The 17197-nt window shown below is 44.4% G+C and overlaps 1 protein-coding gene and 1 long non-coding RNA gene across 11 annotated transcripts in view; one reads left to right on the forward strand and one right to left on the reverse strand.

Annotated features, from left to right (window-relative positions):
• Positions 1-9799, forward strand: part of LOC126516040 (uncharacterized) — a 14654-nt gene extending 4855 nt beyond the window's left edge. The window contains exons 2-5 of one of the 4 annotated variants that reach the window (XR_007596002.1): positions 2556-2666; positions 5864-6114; positions 7841-9325; positions 9669-9799. This is a non-coding gene — a long non-coding RNA (uncharacterized lncRNA). Of the gene's footprint in view, positions 1-2555; positions 2667-4134; positions 6115-7840; positions 9326-9668 lie in introns of those variants that run through there. The other 3 variants (XR_007596000.1, XR_007596001.1, XR_007596003.1) reach the window with 3 other exon arrangements.
• Dlgap1 (DLG associated protein 1) overlaps positions 6763-17197 on the reverse strand; it is a 672355-nt gene continuing 661920 nt past the window's right edge. For 4 of the 7 annotated variants that reach the window (XM_050166174.1, XM_050166172.1, XM_050166176.1 and 1 more), the window contains 2 exons: positions 12842-12994; positions 9736-10080 (listed from right to left, as the gene is read on the reverse strand). In XM_050166174.1, the coding sequence (XP_050022131.1) occupies positions 9871-10080; positions 12842-12994 (363 nt within the window). In that variant the 3' untranslated portion in view covers positions 9736-9870. Of the gene's footprint in view, positions 10081-11471; positions 11542-12841; positions 12995-17197 lie in introns of all 7 variants that reach the window. The other 3 variants (XM_050166170.1, XM_050166171.1, XM_050166169.1) reach the window with 1 other exon arrangement.

Consider the following 17197-nt stretch of genomic DNA (forward strand, 5'->3'; position numbering starts at 1 on the left):
TTTTCTTCTGCGTCCCCCCCCCCCCCCCCCCCCCCGTTTTGGTTTTTCGAGACAGGGTTTCTCTATGTAACAGCTCTGCCCTGGGACTCACTCCGTAGACCAGGTTGACCTTGAGCTCCCAGAGATCTGACTACCTCTGCCTCCTCGAGTGCTGAGATTTGGGATTAAAGGCGTGCTCTACCACTGATCAGTTGGTAACTGGATGTCTTAAGGTTGGTGTTCTCATAACCTTAGGCCACTCCTCCTCCATTTCATCATGCAATGGTGCAGTAGTTCCTGTTTGTGTGTGAATATTTTTCTTATTTTCATTAATAGGTCTTTCTAAGGCTTGTATCCTATCAATCAAATTATATTTGGCCCAATTATCAGACCACTTTGACAATAGTAATCGCCAAACTGATAGTAATTACGGTCAACATTATGTCAATCCCAGTTAGGTCATTTATCCCCTCAATGAAATTTTCCATCAAACGATCCACAGTAGCACTGACAGGGTCCTAGCACCCTGCATTGTGATGTTTTCCATTTCTAATGTGGGAAAGATCTCCCCTAGAGGGTTTCTCTGGTATCTAACCAAATCTGCTGACTTTTCTGTTTGTCTGCTGTGTCAAGCCCCGCCCTCCCTTTCCAAATGTAAGCCTGTTTTTTGGAGTCCCGACAAGCATCAGCTCTCTGCTGTAAATGCTTGGGCAGAGAGGCCCAGATCACAGCTGCAGCAGATCTGGCTGGCATGACCCCCTCCCCCCAGCCTGTCTGGTCTTGCCATGCATCGGAGCCCCAAAACGCAGCTTTGCTTTCACTGCAGTGGCTGTGCTTTAAACTGGCGGCCTGGCCACTGGGACTGTAGCCTGGCTTGAGTTCTCTTCCCCAGACAGTGACTCTGTAGCTGTAGCTACATCTCTATTGTTCTGATTCAAAGGCCAGAAAACCTGCAAGCTCAGAGAGTTGGAGTAGCAACTGGCTGACTTTCTCTCTCAGCTGGCATCCCGGGAACCTCTCTCCTTCCACACTGCCCAACTAAAAAAACCCACGCTAAGTTCCTCTCTGCTACCCCTGTCAACAAATTGCTAACCCCGCCTGAATCCAGACTAATTTTATTTAATGAATTCAAATGCAGCATATCTTTACATAGTTAACAAGAGCAGCATAAACAAATATAACACATCTTTGCCTACTTAAACAAATATTCCAAAACAGCTGTGTGTGTGTGTGTGTGAGTGCGTGTGTGTGTGCGTGCGTGTGTGACTGTGTGTGTGTGTGAAATAAACCTGGAGTAAGGCTGTGAAGGTAGATTCTTCAAGTACAAATATTCTGGTTCCGACTTGACCTTGCTCTGACACAAGTTGAAATACAGGCTGAGCGATGAGCTTGTCTTTCTAGTCAGGTCTTTTACCGGCAACTCAAACACTCAGCTCCCACCCTCCGCCACACTTTGGCCATCTTCTTCCTTTAGGTTCAAATACTAAACTGGGAGTTCGAGCCGGGCGATGGTGGCGCACGCCTTTAATCCCAGCACTTGGGAGGCAGAGGCAGGCAGATCTCTGTGAGTTCGAGACCAGCCTGGTCTACAGAGCTAGTTCCAGGACAGGCTCCAAAGCCACAGAGAAACCCTGTCTCGAAAAACCAAAAAATAAAAAAAAATAAAATAAAATGGGAGTTCGAACCTGAGCTGATGAAAATATGCCCAGCAATACCGCTGCCTTTGCCCTCCTCCCCAAGCCCTGCCCAGCTTTTAACATGACCAATCTTCGTTATTGGGCTGTTGGACATCAAAACTAGGGCCTCATGTATGCCAGGCAAGTGTTCTTCTGCTGAGCGGTCCTGTGTCAGGTTTTACAGAGCTGCCAAAGCTAAAACCCATAATGGACAGCAATTTTTTAGGCGTCTGGGCACCAGTGGCGTTTACTTCAACAAGATGTTTATTAGACATGCAGGTGGCCATTCAGAGCCGGCTTTCCACTTGGGATCTGCTAGGGGCTCCAGGGATAGCCTAAGGGATCTTCAGAACACCTAAATGATGATGCCCAGGACCGCAAGCCTGTAAGTCAAGCCTGTTGACCCACACAGCCTTTACCTGCTTCCATTGCTGTTTATGGCTTCATGAATCTTTTTCAGTGTATCTTAAACAACAGAATAGCGTGATTATTTTCAGGTTTGTTTGTCCCTTTGGGGCTAGAGTCTTGCATAGTCCTGACTGAATCTCACACTTGCAACCCATTCTTAATCTCCTGTGTTGGGATTGCTGGGACTGCAGGGGTGAAGTGAGCCCCCATCTTTAAGTTTTTAAATTTTACTTGTTCTTTCTCTTCCTTTCTCCTTCCTTCCATCCTTCCTTCCCTCCTTCCTCCTCACCCCCCTCCCTCTCTCCCCCTCTTTCCTTTGAGACAGGGTCTCACTATGTAGCTCTGGCTGTCGTAGAACTCACTTTGGCTGGCCTTGAACCTACATAGATCTTCCTGCCTCTGCCTCCTGAATGCTGGAATTAACAGTGTGCACCACCATGCCCAGCTCAAGGTTTGATTTTTTTTAATGTAATTTTTTTTCTGTCAATACAGGGTTTCTTTGTGTATCTTTGGAACCTGTCCTGGAACTCACTTTGTGGACCAGGATGGCCTTGAACTCACAGAGATCTGCCTGCCTCTGCTTTCCAAGTGCAGGGATTAAAGGTATGTACCATTACTGCCTGGCTATTAATATAAATTTTTATTTGTCATGTATGAGTGTTTAGCCTGCATGTATGTACGTGCACAGTATGTGTGTCTGGTGCCCAAGGAAGCTAGAAGAGAATGTCAGATCTCTTGGAACTAGGGTTATAGCTGGCTTCCAACCAACAAGGAACATTGGTGACTTCAGACACAAAGGGCTGTGGCACATGACCAGACAGAGGAACAGTAGCAGTGTGGGGTAAACGGTTTCCGATCATGATGACTAGGTCCCAGAAGTCACAGTGTCTGCGAAGGATCCTGTTGAGACAGGACACCCACAACCTATCACCCCACCCCGAGCTGGCCTCGAGACACTGCTTACTTCCTGGAGAGCAGACATTTTTGGGTTGAATTCAACGAACAGAGGATTTGAGAGTTTACAAGATATCAGAAGTTGACCACCCTCAGACCATTTGAGACCAACCCAAAATGACTCAAAATGTTCAGTCCATGAGGGTTGATGATAAAGACAACAGTCGTCCTCCTTTCGGCCTGGCCACTTGTGATGGGTGGGTCACGGTGCTCCCATATGGAATAATAGGGCACTAAAACAGGAGCGTGTAGAGTGTGCCGCCATTTGGTGGGAAAATGGTCCACACTTGAAAAGCCACAAGTGAGACGCATACAATAAACTTCCAATATGTTGAGAAGTCTGGTATCCCTAAGAAGTGTCAGGTATGGAAGTGAATGTTTTCTACAGCAAGATAACAAGTCAAGAAAATAACAAATCCACTCCCTAAAGTTGACTCTCCACTTTTCAGTTAGTAGAACATGTATTTTAAAAGATGTATCCATTTTTATTTTATGTGCATGAAATGTTTGTCTGCATGTGTGTATGTGCACCATGTGTGCAGTGCCCTTAGAGGCTAGAAGAAGGTGTCAAAGCCTACAAACCTAGCTACAGGTGATTGGAAGCCACTGCCGATGCTGGGAATCAAACCCTGGGCCTCTGGAGAAACAGCAGGCACTCTGCCCACTATGCCATTTCTCCAGCCACGGTTGGCAGAATAGTTTTTATTTTAATCTAGGGAGGTATGTTCTTGCCTGTTTGGGGCCATATATAGTATCATCCAACCCCTTATGTCTTTTGCATCATTGAAACTGTTGGCAGGCCTTGGACTCTGAACACCTAGAGAAAGCGGTGCCCATCAATCAGCCCTCTTACAACATCTGTGAGTGACTGGTTCCAAAACCTTGGACACTAAAATCTGTGGATGCTATCTTGGTATAAAATCTACATACTGCCTGTACCTGTCCTGCTGGGTCCTCATTTTTAGATTCCTAGTGATACTTAGTACAATACAATGACTTTGTAAGATGCTGTTGTGTGAATTGTTTAGGAAATAGGAAAAGAAACATTTATACATGCTCAGTATTGAAACTTCTTCAAATAAATATTTTTTAAATTATTATTATATTATTAGTGTGTGTGTGTGAGAGAGAGAGAGAGAGAGAGAGAGAGAGAGAGAGAGAGAGAGAGAGAGGACAACTTGTAGAAGTTGGATCTCTCCTTCCACCAAGCTGGTACTGAAGACAGAATTTAGGTTGTCCGACTTGATGGCAAGCACGTTTACATGCTTAGCTATCTTGCCAGCTGCTCCAACTATTACCAGTTCACAGTTGGCTGAATGTGGGTATGGGCCACTCGGGGGTAGGCAGTGCTGACTGTAAACCTTGCAAGCCTGGCTATGCTGGGATGTTCCCTGCAGGGCATCAGTGTCGGAAGCATTCAAGGTGTCAGGATTGGAGACTACAGAAAACAGGTGCTGTCAGTTGTAACCTCCTTGTAGAGCCATTGGGAAGAATGCATTTCCCCTGCGTATCAGAGGGCACAGGGCTCTGTCTGCTGCCTCTTCCAAGGTGAAAACCTTTCGGTTGAAGAATCTCTTCACTGAGATCTCAGAAGAAACTGCCTGGTTACACTGGTTTGCCCAACAGGTTTTCAGGTGGCGCGAACATCTACTTGTCCAAAACAGGGCCAGACAGGATCAGTCTCCATTGGTAGCATGGAGAACGTTCTGTGTAACGGACAGCAACATTCAGTCTGCGACGGGGCAGACCTTGGTTTTTGCCATTTATGAGACTGTTTCCTGCTTCCTGCCTTGTGGAAGTTCAGGCTTGTGTTCCTTTGTTTAGAAGACATATGGAAATAATCCCCTAGCCAAGGCACAGGATGCCATCTGGGGCTCTGCATTCTTGGGATTCACACAAGGAAGAAGAGTGTACCTGGGGTAGCCCTGCCCTCTCGCTCTGCTTCATGGGAGACATGAGTGACTTAAGGGGAATTTAATACCTATTTCGCAAACTTAAAAATTAGTTAGAAGCAAAGGAGGGATTTCAGACGGGGTCATTAGTTTCTGTTTGCAAAAGGAATTGATTGGGTCTTGGTTTCGCAGTTGAAAGTCAAACAGCAATTGAACAAACAAAAGGAAAACCAGCACCTTTGGTTCCCAGCAGCACTCACTGAGCGGACATACTGACACTGTGATTTTAATAACACGTCATTTACTTAAACCAAAATCAGTGTAACCTTTCAAAGAGTGGGTTCCAAAGATTTAAAAAAAAAAGTCATGTTCTCAACAAACTTTTTTTTTCAATTTCTTTAAAAAAAAAAAAACAACTAAATTATATTTTCCAGGAAAGGGGGTTTAGACTCTAACATGGAAACTGTTCACTTCATAACTCCTCCACCTCTTTTTCACCTCCTCCTTCATCTCTTTCTTCCTTCTCCCTCTCATCCTCCTCCTCTTCCTCCACTTTCACTTTCTTATCCTTCATTTTTCTAGGCAGGGTCTCTCCACGTAGCCCAGACACTAGACTTGAATTCTTGATCCTCCTGCCTTAGCTGGAGTTCGTTAACTTCAGATTCTTACCTTCAAAAGCGAACTCAGTTTGGGAGATTGATTGAAATGCTGTAGAGCCTGGGTAAGATAAAACTGAGCGGCGAAAAGGCAAGAAATGTGCTCAGGTTAAATGAGCAGTGTGCGCATGTCCAGTCATGAGGTCTTCGTGGCTCTCAGGGATTCGGTAAGGTGACCATTTTGTTTCTCAGGTTCAACACATCTTGTGTTATTTGGGGACTGGCACAGATCTTGCTTATGGACAAAGTCAGAAAAGACGCCTGTCTGTCTACTCTTTTCCAACTCTGTTGCATGTAGGTGAAGGGGTTTTGCCAAGAATGTGGAGGAAGCTAGGAAGGTGGCACTGAGGACACAGCGGCCAGACTCTTTCAGACCACTGATGAGCGCAAGTCCACTTTGGAAGCATAAAACCCAGATGAAAATGCCAAGTGGCCATTAATTAGCCTACGTGAACTAGGGGAAGAAGCAGAGGTGGTATTGGAGACACTGAACACAGGCCTGCATCTGAGAGCCCAGCCCATCCTTTAGTAATTGTGCTGCCGTGTCTAGTAAGTAAACTGTGAGCAAAAATGTCTTTCCTCTGCTTTTTCTCTCCCCTCTCCTTTCTTCCCAGTACCGGAGATGAGATCCAGGGCCTCACACATGCTAAACAAACCCGGTCACTGACATACACAGTTTTGATTACTGTGAGGGTGGGATACAAACAACGGAGTCCAACTCTGTGTGGGAAACACAACACTGGGGGGCATGTATGCAGAGAATCCAAAGTGGTTAAAATATATACGCGCGAGGGGCTCAGAGCATCACTCATAATCTGTACCTGTCAGCATAACGCAGTGGCAGGGGCACCTGAATCAACACGCCAAGCATCTGTGATTATCGGGATAGAAGACTTCAGTTTTGAAATCCTGGAGATGGGAGCTCCCACAGCCTGTGTGGCAGGGGAAGGAGCACGGGGTGTCATCACAATGACTTGAGAAAGACGACGTGCCTCTTAGTCACCTGCTGCCGAGCGGTGGTGGTGCAGGCCTTTAATCCCAGCACTCAGGAGGCAGAGGCAGGCGGATCTCTGAGAGTTCGAGGCCAGCCTGGTCTACAAGAGCTAGTTCCAGGACAGGAACCAAAAATCTACAGAGAAACCCTGTCTCGAAAAATTAAAAAAAAAAAAAAAAAAAAAAAACCCACACAAGCCTGAAAGCGGTGCATTGATTATTTTATTAATTCCTTCTTTTTACATTATGGGAAACATTCATGTATTTACAGATTGTTGGGTTTTTTTTTATTTGTCCACACACAATCTAGGTAAATAAGCCTATGAAATTCCAATTCAGAAAGCCATAAAAATCTTTCCCACCCCTCCATCTGAAGGCTTTCAAATGAATCTTTTTTTTCCCCAAACCAAAATAATTTTTAAAAATTACATTAGGGAATTCAGATATGCTAATGATTTACATCCAGTTATTTAAAATATGCATCTAGACATGTTCTTAAAAAAAGAAACGGTAAATTCACAAGGATAAGGCTTAAATGAAAGCATACTGCACAGGAAAACATTAAGGGAACATCTATAAATAACAGAAATATATTACAAATAAATTAGCTCTATTTACCATTTCAAATATTAAAAATCTTTAATCCATTTCTTCATCTCTCTTTACAAAAAGGTTATGTGAATTGTATGGAAACATCTGCAAAAAATATAATAAATACTTAATTTCTTTGAACGTATTTTTTTTGTTTTGTTTTTGATGAGGGAGAAAAATTTCTTTTGTAATCACCCCCCACCCGCCCCAAGAAAATGCCCAACACCTTTATACCAAAGTTAAACAAAATAAGTAATTTTTCAGGGTACATCCGCTGTTCATTATGAACTAAAAAACATCTCTACAAATTACATCAAAAAGAATATTGCAACAGAGGTGATGCTCACAAGATGTCAGTTTCCGGGTCCAGTGGATAACAAGCTGTATTGTGTGGGGGTCAGGTCCTAATGTCAATAATTAGCTTTTTTTTTTTTTTTATAAAGTGTTTGTACAGATTAAACTGTGTTTTTCAGGAAGGCAAAGGTTGTGATGCCCTGCAGGCGTTCAGCTAAAAGATTTAAAATTCTTACCAAAAAATAGCTTATGAATATACAAAAGCCACTCACTTAGACAAGATAGCTAGGCCTTCTCTCGTCCCTCTTTAAAACAGCCTGGGCCAAATCAGTTTCCAAAGAAAACCCTGCAGGAGTATCTGGGAATCACGTTAGAACCTGAACTCTATCTACCTCAGGGCAGGGAGCTGTAGTCCTGACAGTGGGTCTAGAATGGCTGCTTCCGGTGAATTCCAGTCTTTCTCCGGGGAGTGTGACCACGGGCTACCCAAGGTGACAGTTGGCCTTACTCCTGCGCACTTCCCATGGTATGTAAAGAGAAAGTGTCTTTTTTTTTTTTTTTTTTTTTTAACTAGCAAATTCTTGAACCCTACGGATCTCTGCTCCAGTTGAGAAAGCGCTGACTTTGTCTGCCATAGTTAAAAGTTGTTCTGTTGTTGTTTTTGTTAATAAGTTAGTAGCCCTTTTCTTGTAAACCACAGCAGGGAGCGAACATTTGTGCCCTGTTAGTAAAGGCAGCTCAGAGCACCAAGGGCTCTGAGAGGTAGCGAATCCTCTAGTGGTTTTAAGAGTGTGTCTGAAAATAGTGCTTGCCAGACCCACCGCTTCTCTGAAGTTTGTAAAGAAAATTAAATTAGCACCTGGCTATGAGAGTGTATGTTTTTTAAGCGTCTCTGGTGCAAGCGTTTTGTTTGTTTCTTTTAAGACTTCCATTTTTTCCAATGGCAAAATTTCTAATTCTTTAGGTTGCAAGCTTGACATACATAGTATGTGGCTGACCCTTTCAGATCGCCACATTCTGAATGTTTAAACGGCTACAAGTAAGGGCGTTTGAAGACGTCAGCAGGAGGCCAGTGCTCACAGCCATCCACCACGACTAACCTGCAAGCCAAGAGAAAGTCTGGAATCCAACCCAAAGCACGGATTTGTCTATCAGCGTTTACGAGCGCCGACTTCCCTTGCTCCTTACAGCTCTTGGTCCCTGCGCATCGAAAGACTTCTCTCTACCTGGAACTTCGGGATCATGATGGTTGTAGCTCTTTGGAATGGGGCGGCATGGCAACTGGGGTAGACAACCTTTTTAAGTTTATTCATTTGCTAGAGGAGGAAACCCTGTGCTGGGAACACGTGAACCCTGTACGGGAGCGAGGGGAGAGCCCCGAAATATGACGCGCTGGGCTAAACTAGACAGATATGTATGTAGCCTTCGAAGGGGTGGCAGGGAACCGGAACTCTTCTCTGGAAATGACCTGGCCGTCTTTTGGAAGCAGAAGTGTTCTTACGTGTGTGTGTGTGTGTGTGTGTGTGTGTGTGTGTGTGTGTGTGTGAAATCTTAAGTGAGCCCACGCGGATGGACGCTAAACTACCTGAACCAACTCTTTCTCCCCCTCCCCCCCCATTTAAAAAACCACGGCCATGACATTATAATACACAGAGTACAAGAAAAGTTGAGAAAACATTTCAGGTCTAAATTTTCTTAATAATAAGAGAAATAAATAGATTCCTTATATAGGATCTTAAACCTTCCTTTGCCTTAACTTTCTTCATTTTATTGCCTTTCAGAATAATTTCCCTGAAAGATTGAATTTACAATCTTCTGCTGATTGAAACGTCTGAAGCGGTTTGAATGAAGTACCAGAGAGGCAGTTTGTACAGCTGCAAAGGTACACACTTTACCCTTCTCTAACACCCAGGCCCCCAACCCCAGGTCAGCTTTGGTCCCTCTCTCTCGGTCACCATGGGTTCCGACAAGACGGTGTGATTTCTGATGTTAGAAATAAAGCGCTCTGCCTGCTTGTAAAAATAACTGTTTGGGGGGGGGGCAAATAAAGGGACGCGAGCCCTCGTTTCTTTCACGTGGAAGACGGTTAAGTCTCAGAGGATCACCCTGTGTGATACCGGGTTTCTGAAATACCCTATGGTTTTATATTGCTGAGTTCTAGGGACACACTAGTTTGAAAGAACTGAGGAAGGTGAGTGACCTACAAGGTGTCCTTTTCTACACAGGTGGCTTTGCTTGTTCCAGAAAAGAAAGGGTTTGGATGTCTGCACGAGGCTTCAGGACAGGGGCGCGAAGCTCGGTGGAGAAGATGGGCCAAGCGGTCCAGGAAGCGGGGCGCCAGGACGGTGGCGGTCACTGAGCTCAGAGACGGAGAGGGGAACGGGGAGGCGGCCGAGGGCAGGGCGGCGGGAAGGTCCTCTGCGGCGCTCAGAGCCGGGTCTGCGCCTCGGGGATGTAGATCTCGATGCTCTCCGCGCTCTCGGTGGCCGAGTTCTGGCGGACCGACGCGGCGCGCTTGGCAGCCATCAGGCGCTTGCGGGCCTCCTGGCGCTGCGAGCTCTCCAGCGAGCGCTCCCGGATCAGCGGCGCGGGGCCCTTCGCCGGCTTCTTTGGCACTGGAGGAGGGGCCCTTCGCTCCTGATCAAAGCAGAAGGTTCAGGACATTACACAGCTTCTCAGGACAAGCTTGGGAAAGACTGGGATAGGTCAGTAGTTCGAAAACACACACACTTCTTTTCTTTTTTTTAAACCTAAGGGCGGTTAGTTCTGATCTGCACACTGTATATATGATTTCTCTTCATTGCTCTGGCTTGGATATTCAAAAGATGCGGGAAAACAAAACAAAACAACAACAACAATAACAACACATAATCTCTTACACTTAAGGTCGAGGGGAAAACTGCAGCGCAGAACTAGTAGGCCTTTCCACGGCAGGGTGTGGGCATTTAAAATGCAGCCCTGCAAGGGGCTCCGTGCACCTCACAGTGAGGGTGGCTCTGTCTGCAACCCCCAGACTCTTCCTGGCGCTAGCAGTGGGTCAGGAGATCTCAACAGCTACAGAATGAATTAGAACTATAAGCTGTATCTTTATGAGGAGCGTCAGGTAGGAGAACCTGGGTTCAAGAAAAAGCCCCCGTCTCTCTCTCTCTCTCTCTCTCTCTCTCTCTCTCTCTCTCTCTCTCTCTCTCTCTCTCTCTCTCTCTCGCCTTCTCCCTCCGCCTCCCCAGCCTTCCCTTCCATCCCTTCCTATTATAAGATAGTGTTTTTAGGCTTCAATGGTGCCATCGGGAGTTACACCCTTTTTGCACAACACACAGCCATAGATTGTACAGGGTCACAGGGTTATGGGGTGAACGACTGGTATTTCCTACTCTGGGGAGGATTTTTCCAGGACAGCGGTCCCTAGGGGTTTCAGCATGCTTGTGGTAGCCCAGAAGACAATCCCAACTTGTTATCAAAGTTGAGCACAGGACTGGAAAAGGCCATGTCTCTTATCAGCAAACTCTGAAATGGTATTTGATCTTTTCTAATCTACTGCAAAATCCAGCCACTCGTGCCTTCATGATAACCGTACAAGGGGAAGGAAAGGCATCTGAACCACAAAGGGTGCTTTTAAGGAGAGAGATGTTGACCTTTTGGGCTCTGCAACAGTCCACAGCAACCCCACATTTCCACTTAAATAAAACACCCTGCATCCTTATGAAATCAAACGTGAGGTTTATCATGAAGGTACCGAGTATCTGACTTAACACTGATGCTCAGTACAGCGGGTCCTCCTTGCTTGCCTCCTTACTTGCAGAGCTCAGTATCATCACACCGGGCTTTGGCCCGTGCTTGTTTAAAGTGGACTGTGTTGCTGACGGACAAAAAGGGAGAAGGCAGAGTACAGTCTCCCACCACCACCTCTGTCTCTTCATCTTTTGTTTCCCTGTCAGGTTCATGAGAAGATGAAAGGCTCTGATCATAGGCAAAATGCATTGTTAAAAACTTAAAAAAATAAGCTAATAATTTATTATTAGGTTACATACCAATAAACCACATGTAACGATTTCTTTGCATCACTTCTTCGGGGCATTTGTAATCTTCGTTGTGGGATAACTGGTGGATATTTTTAAAAGTATGAATATTGGAAGCTTTTTAGTCATTTTTCTTTCTTTGCACACTTTATTTTTTTTCAAAACAATAATATTAAAGAATCAGTAGGTGAGAAGTTAGATGGAGCATTACTAAATTCCAGCGTGTGTACACGTGTGTATTCTTTTAAGACCAGTTGGTCAGCAGACAGTTTCACACATAAAGAAAACTAGATGAAGCACAACGTTTGGCTTCTCAAAGCAGAGGCCACACACACATCGATAGTACTTCAAGCTTGGTTCTAATCCCCCCAGTTGAATGGCCATAGAACTAGAGATGGTGGATAGTGGTGACAACGTTGCCCTCCTTTGGGGCTGGGTTTGTCCTGGGTGCCCACTGACCCCCATACACCCAGAGATGATGGGCAACAGTGGATTGCTGTTAGTTCTTGATGGGTCAGGAGACCCCAAAAGGGCAGGGCTCTCACTGCTCTGAGCAAATAACCAGCCTTCATTTTCAGGGGTATCTCTTGGAACTATTTGACCTCGGTTCATAGAAGAACAAAAGTTATTTAAAAAAAAAAAAAGAAAGAAAAAAGACAAACCTCATACAGGACAGATCAGCCTGGAAAGACAGACGTGAGATACTTGTAGAGTAATCAAATATGAAATTATTATTGATTAATTAAAATAACAAGCCTTTATTTCTAAACTGTGGCGTGAAGATTCCCAGGGAACAATACTGCCCCAGGCAAATCAATCAAAGTCAGGAAAAAAATCCCAACACTTAAGATGACTCCCAGTCTCACAGGGAGCATTTAGACTGGGGCGCCAGTGACTTCTTCGTTACTGTGCTTGTGAGACAGACGACTATCAGCCAGTTAGTGCTCAGAAACACGTCCTGAGCGTGGAACTGGACTCTAGGGAACCACACACGAGGTCACTGATTTTGGTTTAGAGAGCAAAACTGGAGGCGGTTCCTTCCAGTGTCTAAGGGGGTTTAACTTAAAGTTGAATTAGTGAGAGAAGACAAAGAAAGAAAAAAGAAAGAAGGACAGGAAAAAGGAAAAGGAGAAAGAAAAGCCACATTCCCACTTTCCAATTCACAAAGACAGGTTTTCCTTCAAAAGTATGCCTGAAACACATTACAGATGATACCCCAAGTGGTTAGTATGTAAACATTGCCATTCCAATGACATGGACACGATGCCAGCTCCATTTCACATGGTGAACAGCAAGGCTGAGTGCAGAACAGAAGCCTACTTAGACTGTCCAGGGTTTGTGCAGCTTTTTAAATGGACCGTACAAAATCTACATTGTTCTACCTTCTTGTCAAGAGGATCCATCTGTTTCCAGTTATTGGCCTTTAACTGATGAAGTTCGTCAAATTTCATACTAATATTTTCTATGGACAACTGCAGCATGTCCCAAAACCCCGCCAAATCCTGGGAAGTGGGTCTTGGATGCGCATTGGGATTCTGTGCAAAAAGAGAGAAAAATATGGATGATTTAGAGGCAGTGGGACGGCAAACAGGGGCCACAAACGCATTTTCAAACATTTCAAAGAACCCAAGGAGGCCGAGTTCCTTTTGGCTTTCAGATAAGAGATAACAATGAGGCAACCAATGGTGATTTTCTACAGGCCCCCATCCCAGTCCCTGATTTTCAAATGTCAAGGCTGTAAAATTCCTCCTCCTTACAACAGCATGGTTGTTTCAGTCTGATAAGCGGGGAGAGTCTAAACATCTGAAACAAAAACATCCCAGAATGCGTTGTCTCTTCCTGGATACATTTTTAAACAATAGATTCAAATAAAAATACTACCTTGAAAATAAAATCATGTGTGATTTCATGCTACACTGTTTATCCAAAGAACAGAGGAGAATTCTAGAATGAGATTAGTTTTAGCACTCATGATGAGTAAAATATTAGGTACAGAATTAATAAGCAACAAGGAATTTTTTAGGTACTTGGTTCTCGAGGCTTCTCTGATACCCAGAATTTGTATATTTGAAGCAAATGGTCAACCGTTGTTGGGAGCAGTGAGACCCCAGATCCTGAATTTCTTGTTTTCCCCTGATCTGAGTGCCTACAGCTGCTCTGAGCATGAGACCTTCAGGAGTTCCTGATTACAGGAGAGTGGTTTCTGATGGGTTTGGCTGGGGTGTGGCTATCTCTATATAATCTGCCCCTGAACACAATAAAGGGGGCATTCTTGGGGAATTCAAGGATGACCCGTGTCGCTGTCTCTCTGTCTGTGTGTGTCTGTGTATTTTAACCTCCAACCCCCTTGCCTGAAGCTCGAGAACTGGGTAACAGCACACAGAGCGCAGACACGGGGGTGCGGTGTGCGGCAAACCTTGGATATCCATAGGTAGTCTTTGAAATAGATATGTGTTCAGTAATTGAGATGTTACTGGTATATATAATAAAGAATCATTTTATCACATGACACATTGGAAGGTAGCTAGTTTTAAATATAGCAAATGTCAGAAAACTTTATCTTTACACATACGTATGCATGCTGATAATAATTCCCTTTTCAGGATCACAAATATCCTTCAGTGTTTAAGAACTGACGTTTTTGCCAGCCAGTAGTGGTGACTGCCTTTAAACCCAGCACTTAGGAGGCAGAGGCAGGTGGGTCTTTGAGTAACAAGGCCAGCCTGGTCTATAGAGTGAGTTCCAGGAGAGCCAGGGCTAAACAGATGAACACTGTCTCGAAAAACCAAACCACTACCAACAAAAAGTTTTTTTTATAAAGAATAATTCAAAACTTTTATTGTTGTCATTAGGGCATAGCGATACACTCCTTTAATCCCAGCACTTGGGAGGCAGAGGCAGGTGGATCTCATAGGAATTCAAGACCTGCCTCGTCCACACAGTGAGTTCCAGGATACCCAGAGCTAGAGAGTGAGACTCAGTCTGGAAAAAAAACTCAAAAAACAAAACTAACAAACCAACAAAAATTATTATTATCAAGAATACATGCATACATGCGTGAGTGTGCACATGTGTGTGTCTGTGTGTGTGGTGTGTATGCTACAACAAGCGTGGTGGAGGTCAGAGGACAATATGCATGTACAATTGCCAAGCACCTAAAAACTCCATAATTTGAGTTGTTTCAGAACCGGCAATATTATAATCTATCCCAGGGACGAGAGTGAGTGTTGCTTAGCAGTACATGCTCAAGACCCTGGGCTCAGTCTTCAGCACCTAGCCAGAACAAAGCAAAATAAAATAAACACAACTTAGTCTACCACTAAGTAAGCTGGAGCAAGAACTCTCAAGTTTGAGGCTTATACTGCAAGCAACAAAAGACCAAAAGGGCCAGACAGACAAACAACCCCTCAACACGCAGAACGGAAAAGCAGACTGAGAAAGCTCGTCTCACTACTTCACGTTTTCACAATTAGTCAGCCTTATCCACAATGGGAAACTAAACAGTTAATATTTTGGAATGCAGTGACATTTTCTGGGTCATGAGTTTTACTATTGTATTGTTTTAGCACCAATGAGAGAAATAATACAGATTGAGTTTCTTATCTGGCACCCTTGGGACCAGATGTCGAGATGCTAGAGTTCATAGGATCTGGATGTTTTCCTGTCCACAGTGAGATATTTTGGAGACAGAATACAAGTCTTAATGTGAAATGCATGTATATGTCACAGACACCTTGTACACGCAGTCTGAAGGTTGTTATACATATTTTTAATGTACCTATATTGACTGTGAAGGTTATTATATATATTTTCAATGTACCTGTATCGACTGTGACATGTTGTATGAGGTCAGATGTATACAGTATCAATGCCTTGGTGTGCCCAAAGTTTTAGATTTTACAGAATTTCTGATTTTAGATTTCTTGGGTTTGGGCATAGTCAACCTCCAGTTCAGTAGCTTCTAGAATAGTTCCTTAGCTGTGCTAAAATCAGTATCGTGGGCAACTCCGTCTTCCCCCCCAAAGGAATCTCTTTGCCCCGTGTTCTCAAACAGACAAATGAGAAAAGAGAGCGTGTAAGCGGTAGCCACTCTCTAACTCAGCAGTCGTGAGTCATGTGACAGGGTAGTTGAGTCTAGACAGACCATCTCTGAGATCAGAGGGACAGTCGGGGGTGGCCCCCTGGTCTAGTGTGGCTGGGATAAAACAAACTTCTTCCGTTCACTTTAAGCTTGAGAATCTAGTTGGGAATAAATACGTTTTCAAACTATCTTCTTTTTTTTTTTTTTCCTCCTCAAAGGAAGAGGAAGTAAAGAAAGAAAAGCTGCACCTGGTTCTGACCAACCCTACAGTCACTTTAAAACACACACACACACACACACACACACACACATTTATTTAACGTGTGTGTGCTGGAGGCAGTGCCCGGGCAAGCAGGTGGAGGTCAGAGGACAGCTTGTAGGAGCTGGTTCTCTCTTTCCATCTTATCTGACCTGGGATCAAACTTGGGTCATCAGACTTGGCAGCCAGCCCCTTTGCCTACTGAGCCATCTTGCTGCCCCTTAGAGTCCCTTTCATACAGATGTGGTGCTAAGAGGAACTACCACCAGGTCATATTTACTTCCTGGGATGGCTTCGCTCTGCAAAGGTAAGGGATGGAGCTCAAATCCTGCCTGGGATTTATGGGGGACAGTCTGGAGAGATCAGGGTTTGATTCTTGGGTCTGATTTTACTGTGGGCTGGTAGCTAAGTTTCTTAACTTTTGTGCCTGTCGATCCCATCTGTAAGTCATAAAGACAACGCCACTAGGAACTCCAAATGGCCATTCTGCGTAGTTACCCAGGCATCCGACACATTTGGTGCTGGACCTGCTCTTCAGAGGCCTGCTGTGAGCAGTACAATGACCTTCCTCTGCTGGTGTGGCATTACCATAAATAGGGATTTCTCTAGTGGGTATAGGAGCCGCTATAAGGAATGGCAAGACATCAAAAGCTGGCGTTCATGAACTTGACAATTTCTAGAAATCAGTACACATTTTTTAAAAAAAAAGTACCTGTAATTTCATCTTTAAAATGTGCATGAGATTTATGTTCTCCTTTGTAGTACACTTGCCCATCAATTCTGTTTTCACACTTATTCAGTATGAGTGTGGGGTAAGTGAGGGTGGGTCTGGTGCACATGCCACCATGTGTGTGTGTCTGTGTGTGTATATAAGAATGGGAGCTGGTCCTTTCGTGAGTCCACCATGTGAGCTCTGGAGATTGAACACCAGGCTTCTCAGCAAGCCCCTTGACCCAGAAGCCATCTTGCCAGCCCTGGACTAGATTCCTTTGAGGAATCGCAGTGCCTAGGACACAGAATCCACATTTTGTCATACCCTCAACCTCTGGCCTTTGGGTTAGAGCAAAACTGATCAGGAGACACTGAAGGCTGTTTTAGAGAGAGAAATCTTTGTTTGGAAAGTACTTAGGAAACATCAATTGCTCCAAATTTTACTAAGAATAAGAAAACCAAAAGCAACATACAAAATCTAGGAACATGAAAAGTTTTCAATATAAAAAAAAAAAAAATCAGGGGCTGGAGAAATGGCTCAGTGGTTAAGAGCATGGCCTGCTATGCCAGAGGTCCTGAGTTCAATTCCCAGCAACCACATGGTGGCTTACAACCATCTGTAATGAGGTCTGGTGCCCTCTTCTGGCCTGTAGGCATATACACAGAATATTCTATACATAATAAATA

Source organism: Alexandromys fortis, unplaced genomic scaffold (assembly GCF_014885135.2).
Source record: "Alexandromys fortis isolate MF-2015 unplaced genomic scaffold, M_Fortis_MF-2015_v1.1 scaffold_143, whole genome shotgun sequence".
Classification (NCBI taxonomy): domain Eukaryota; kingdom Metazoa; phylum Chordata; class Mammalia; order Rodentia; family Cricetidae; genus Alexandromys; species Alexandromys fortis.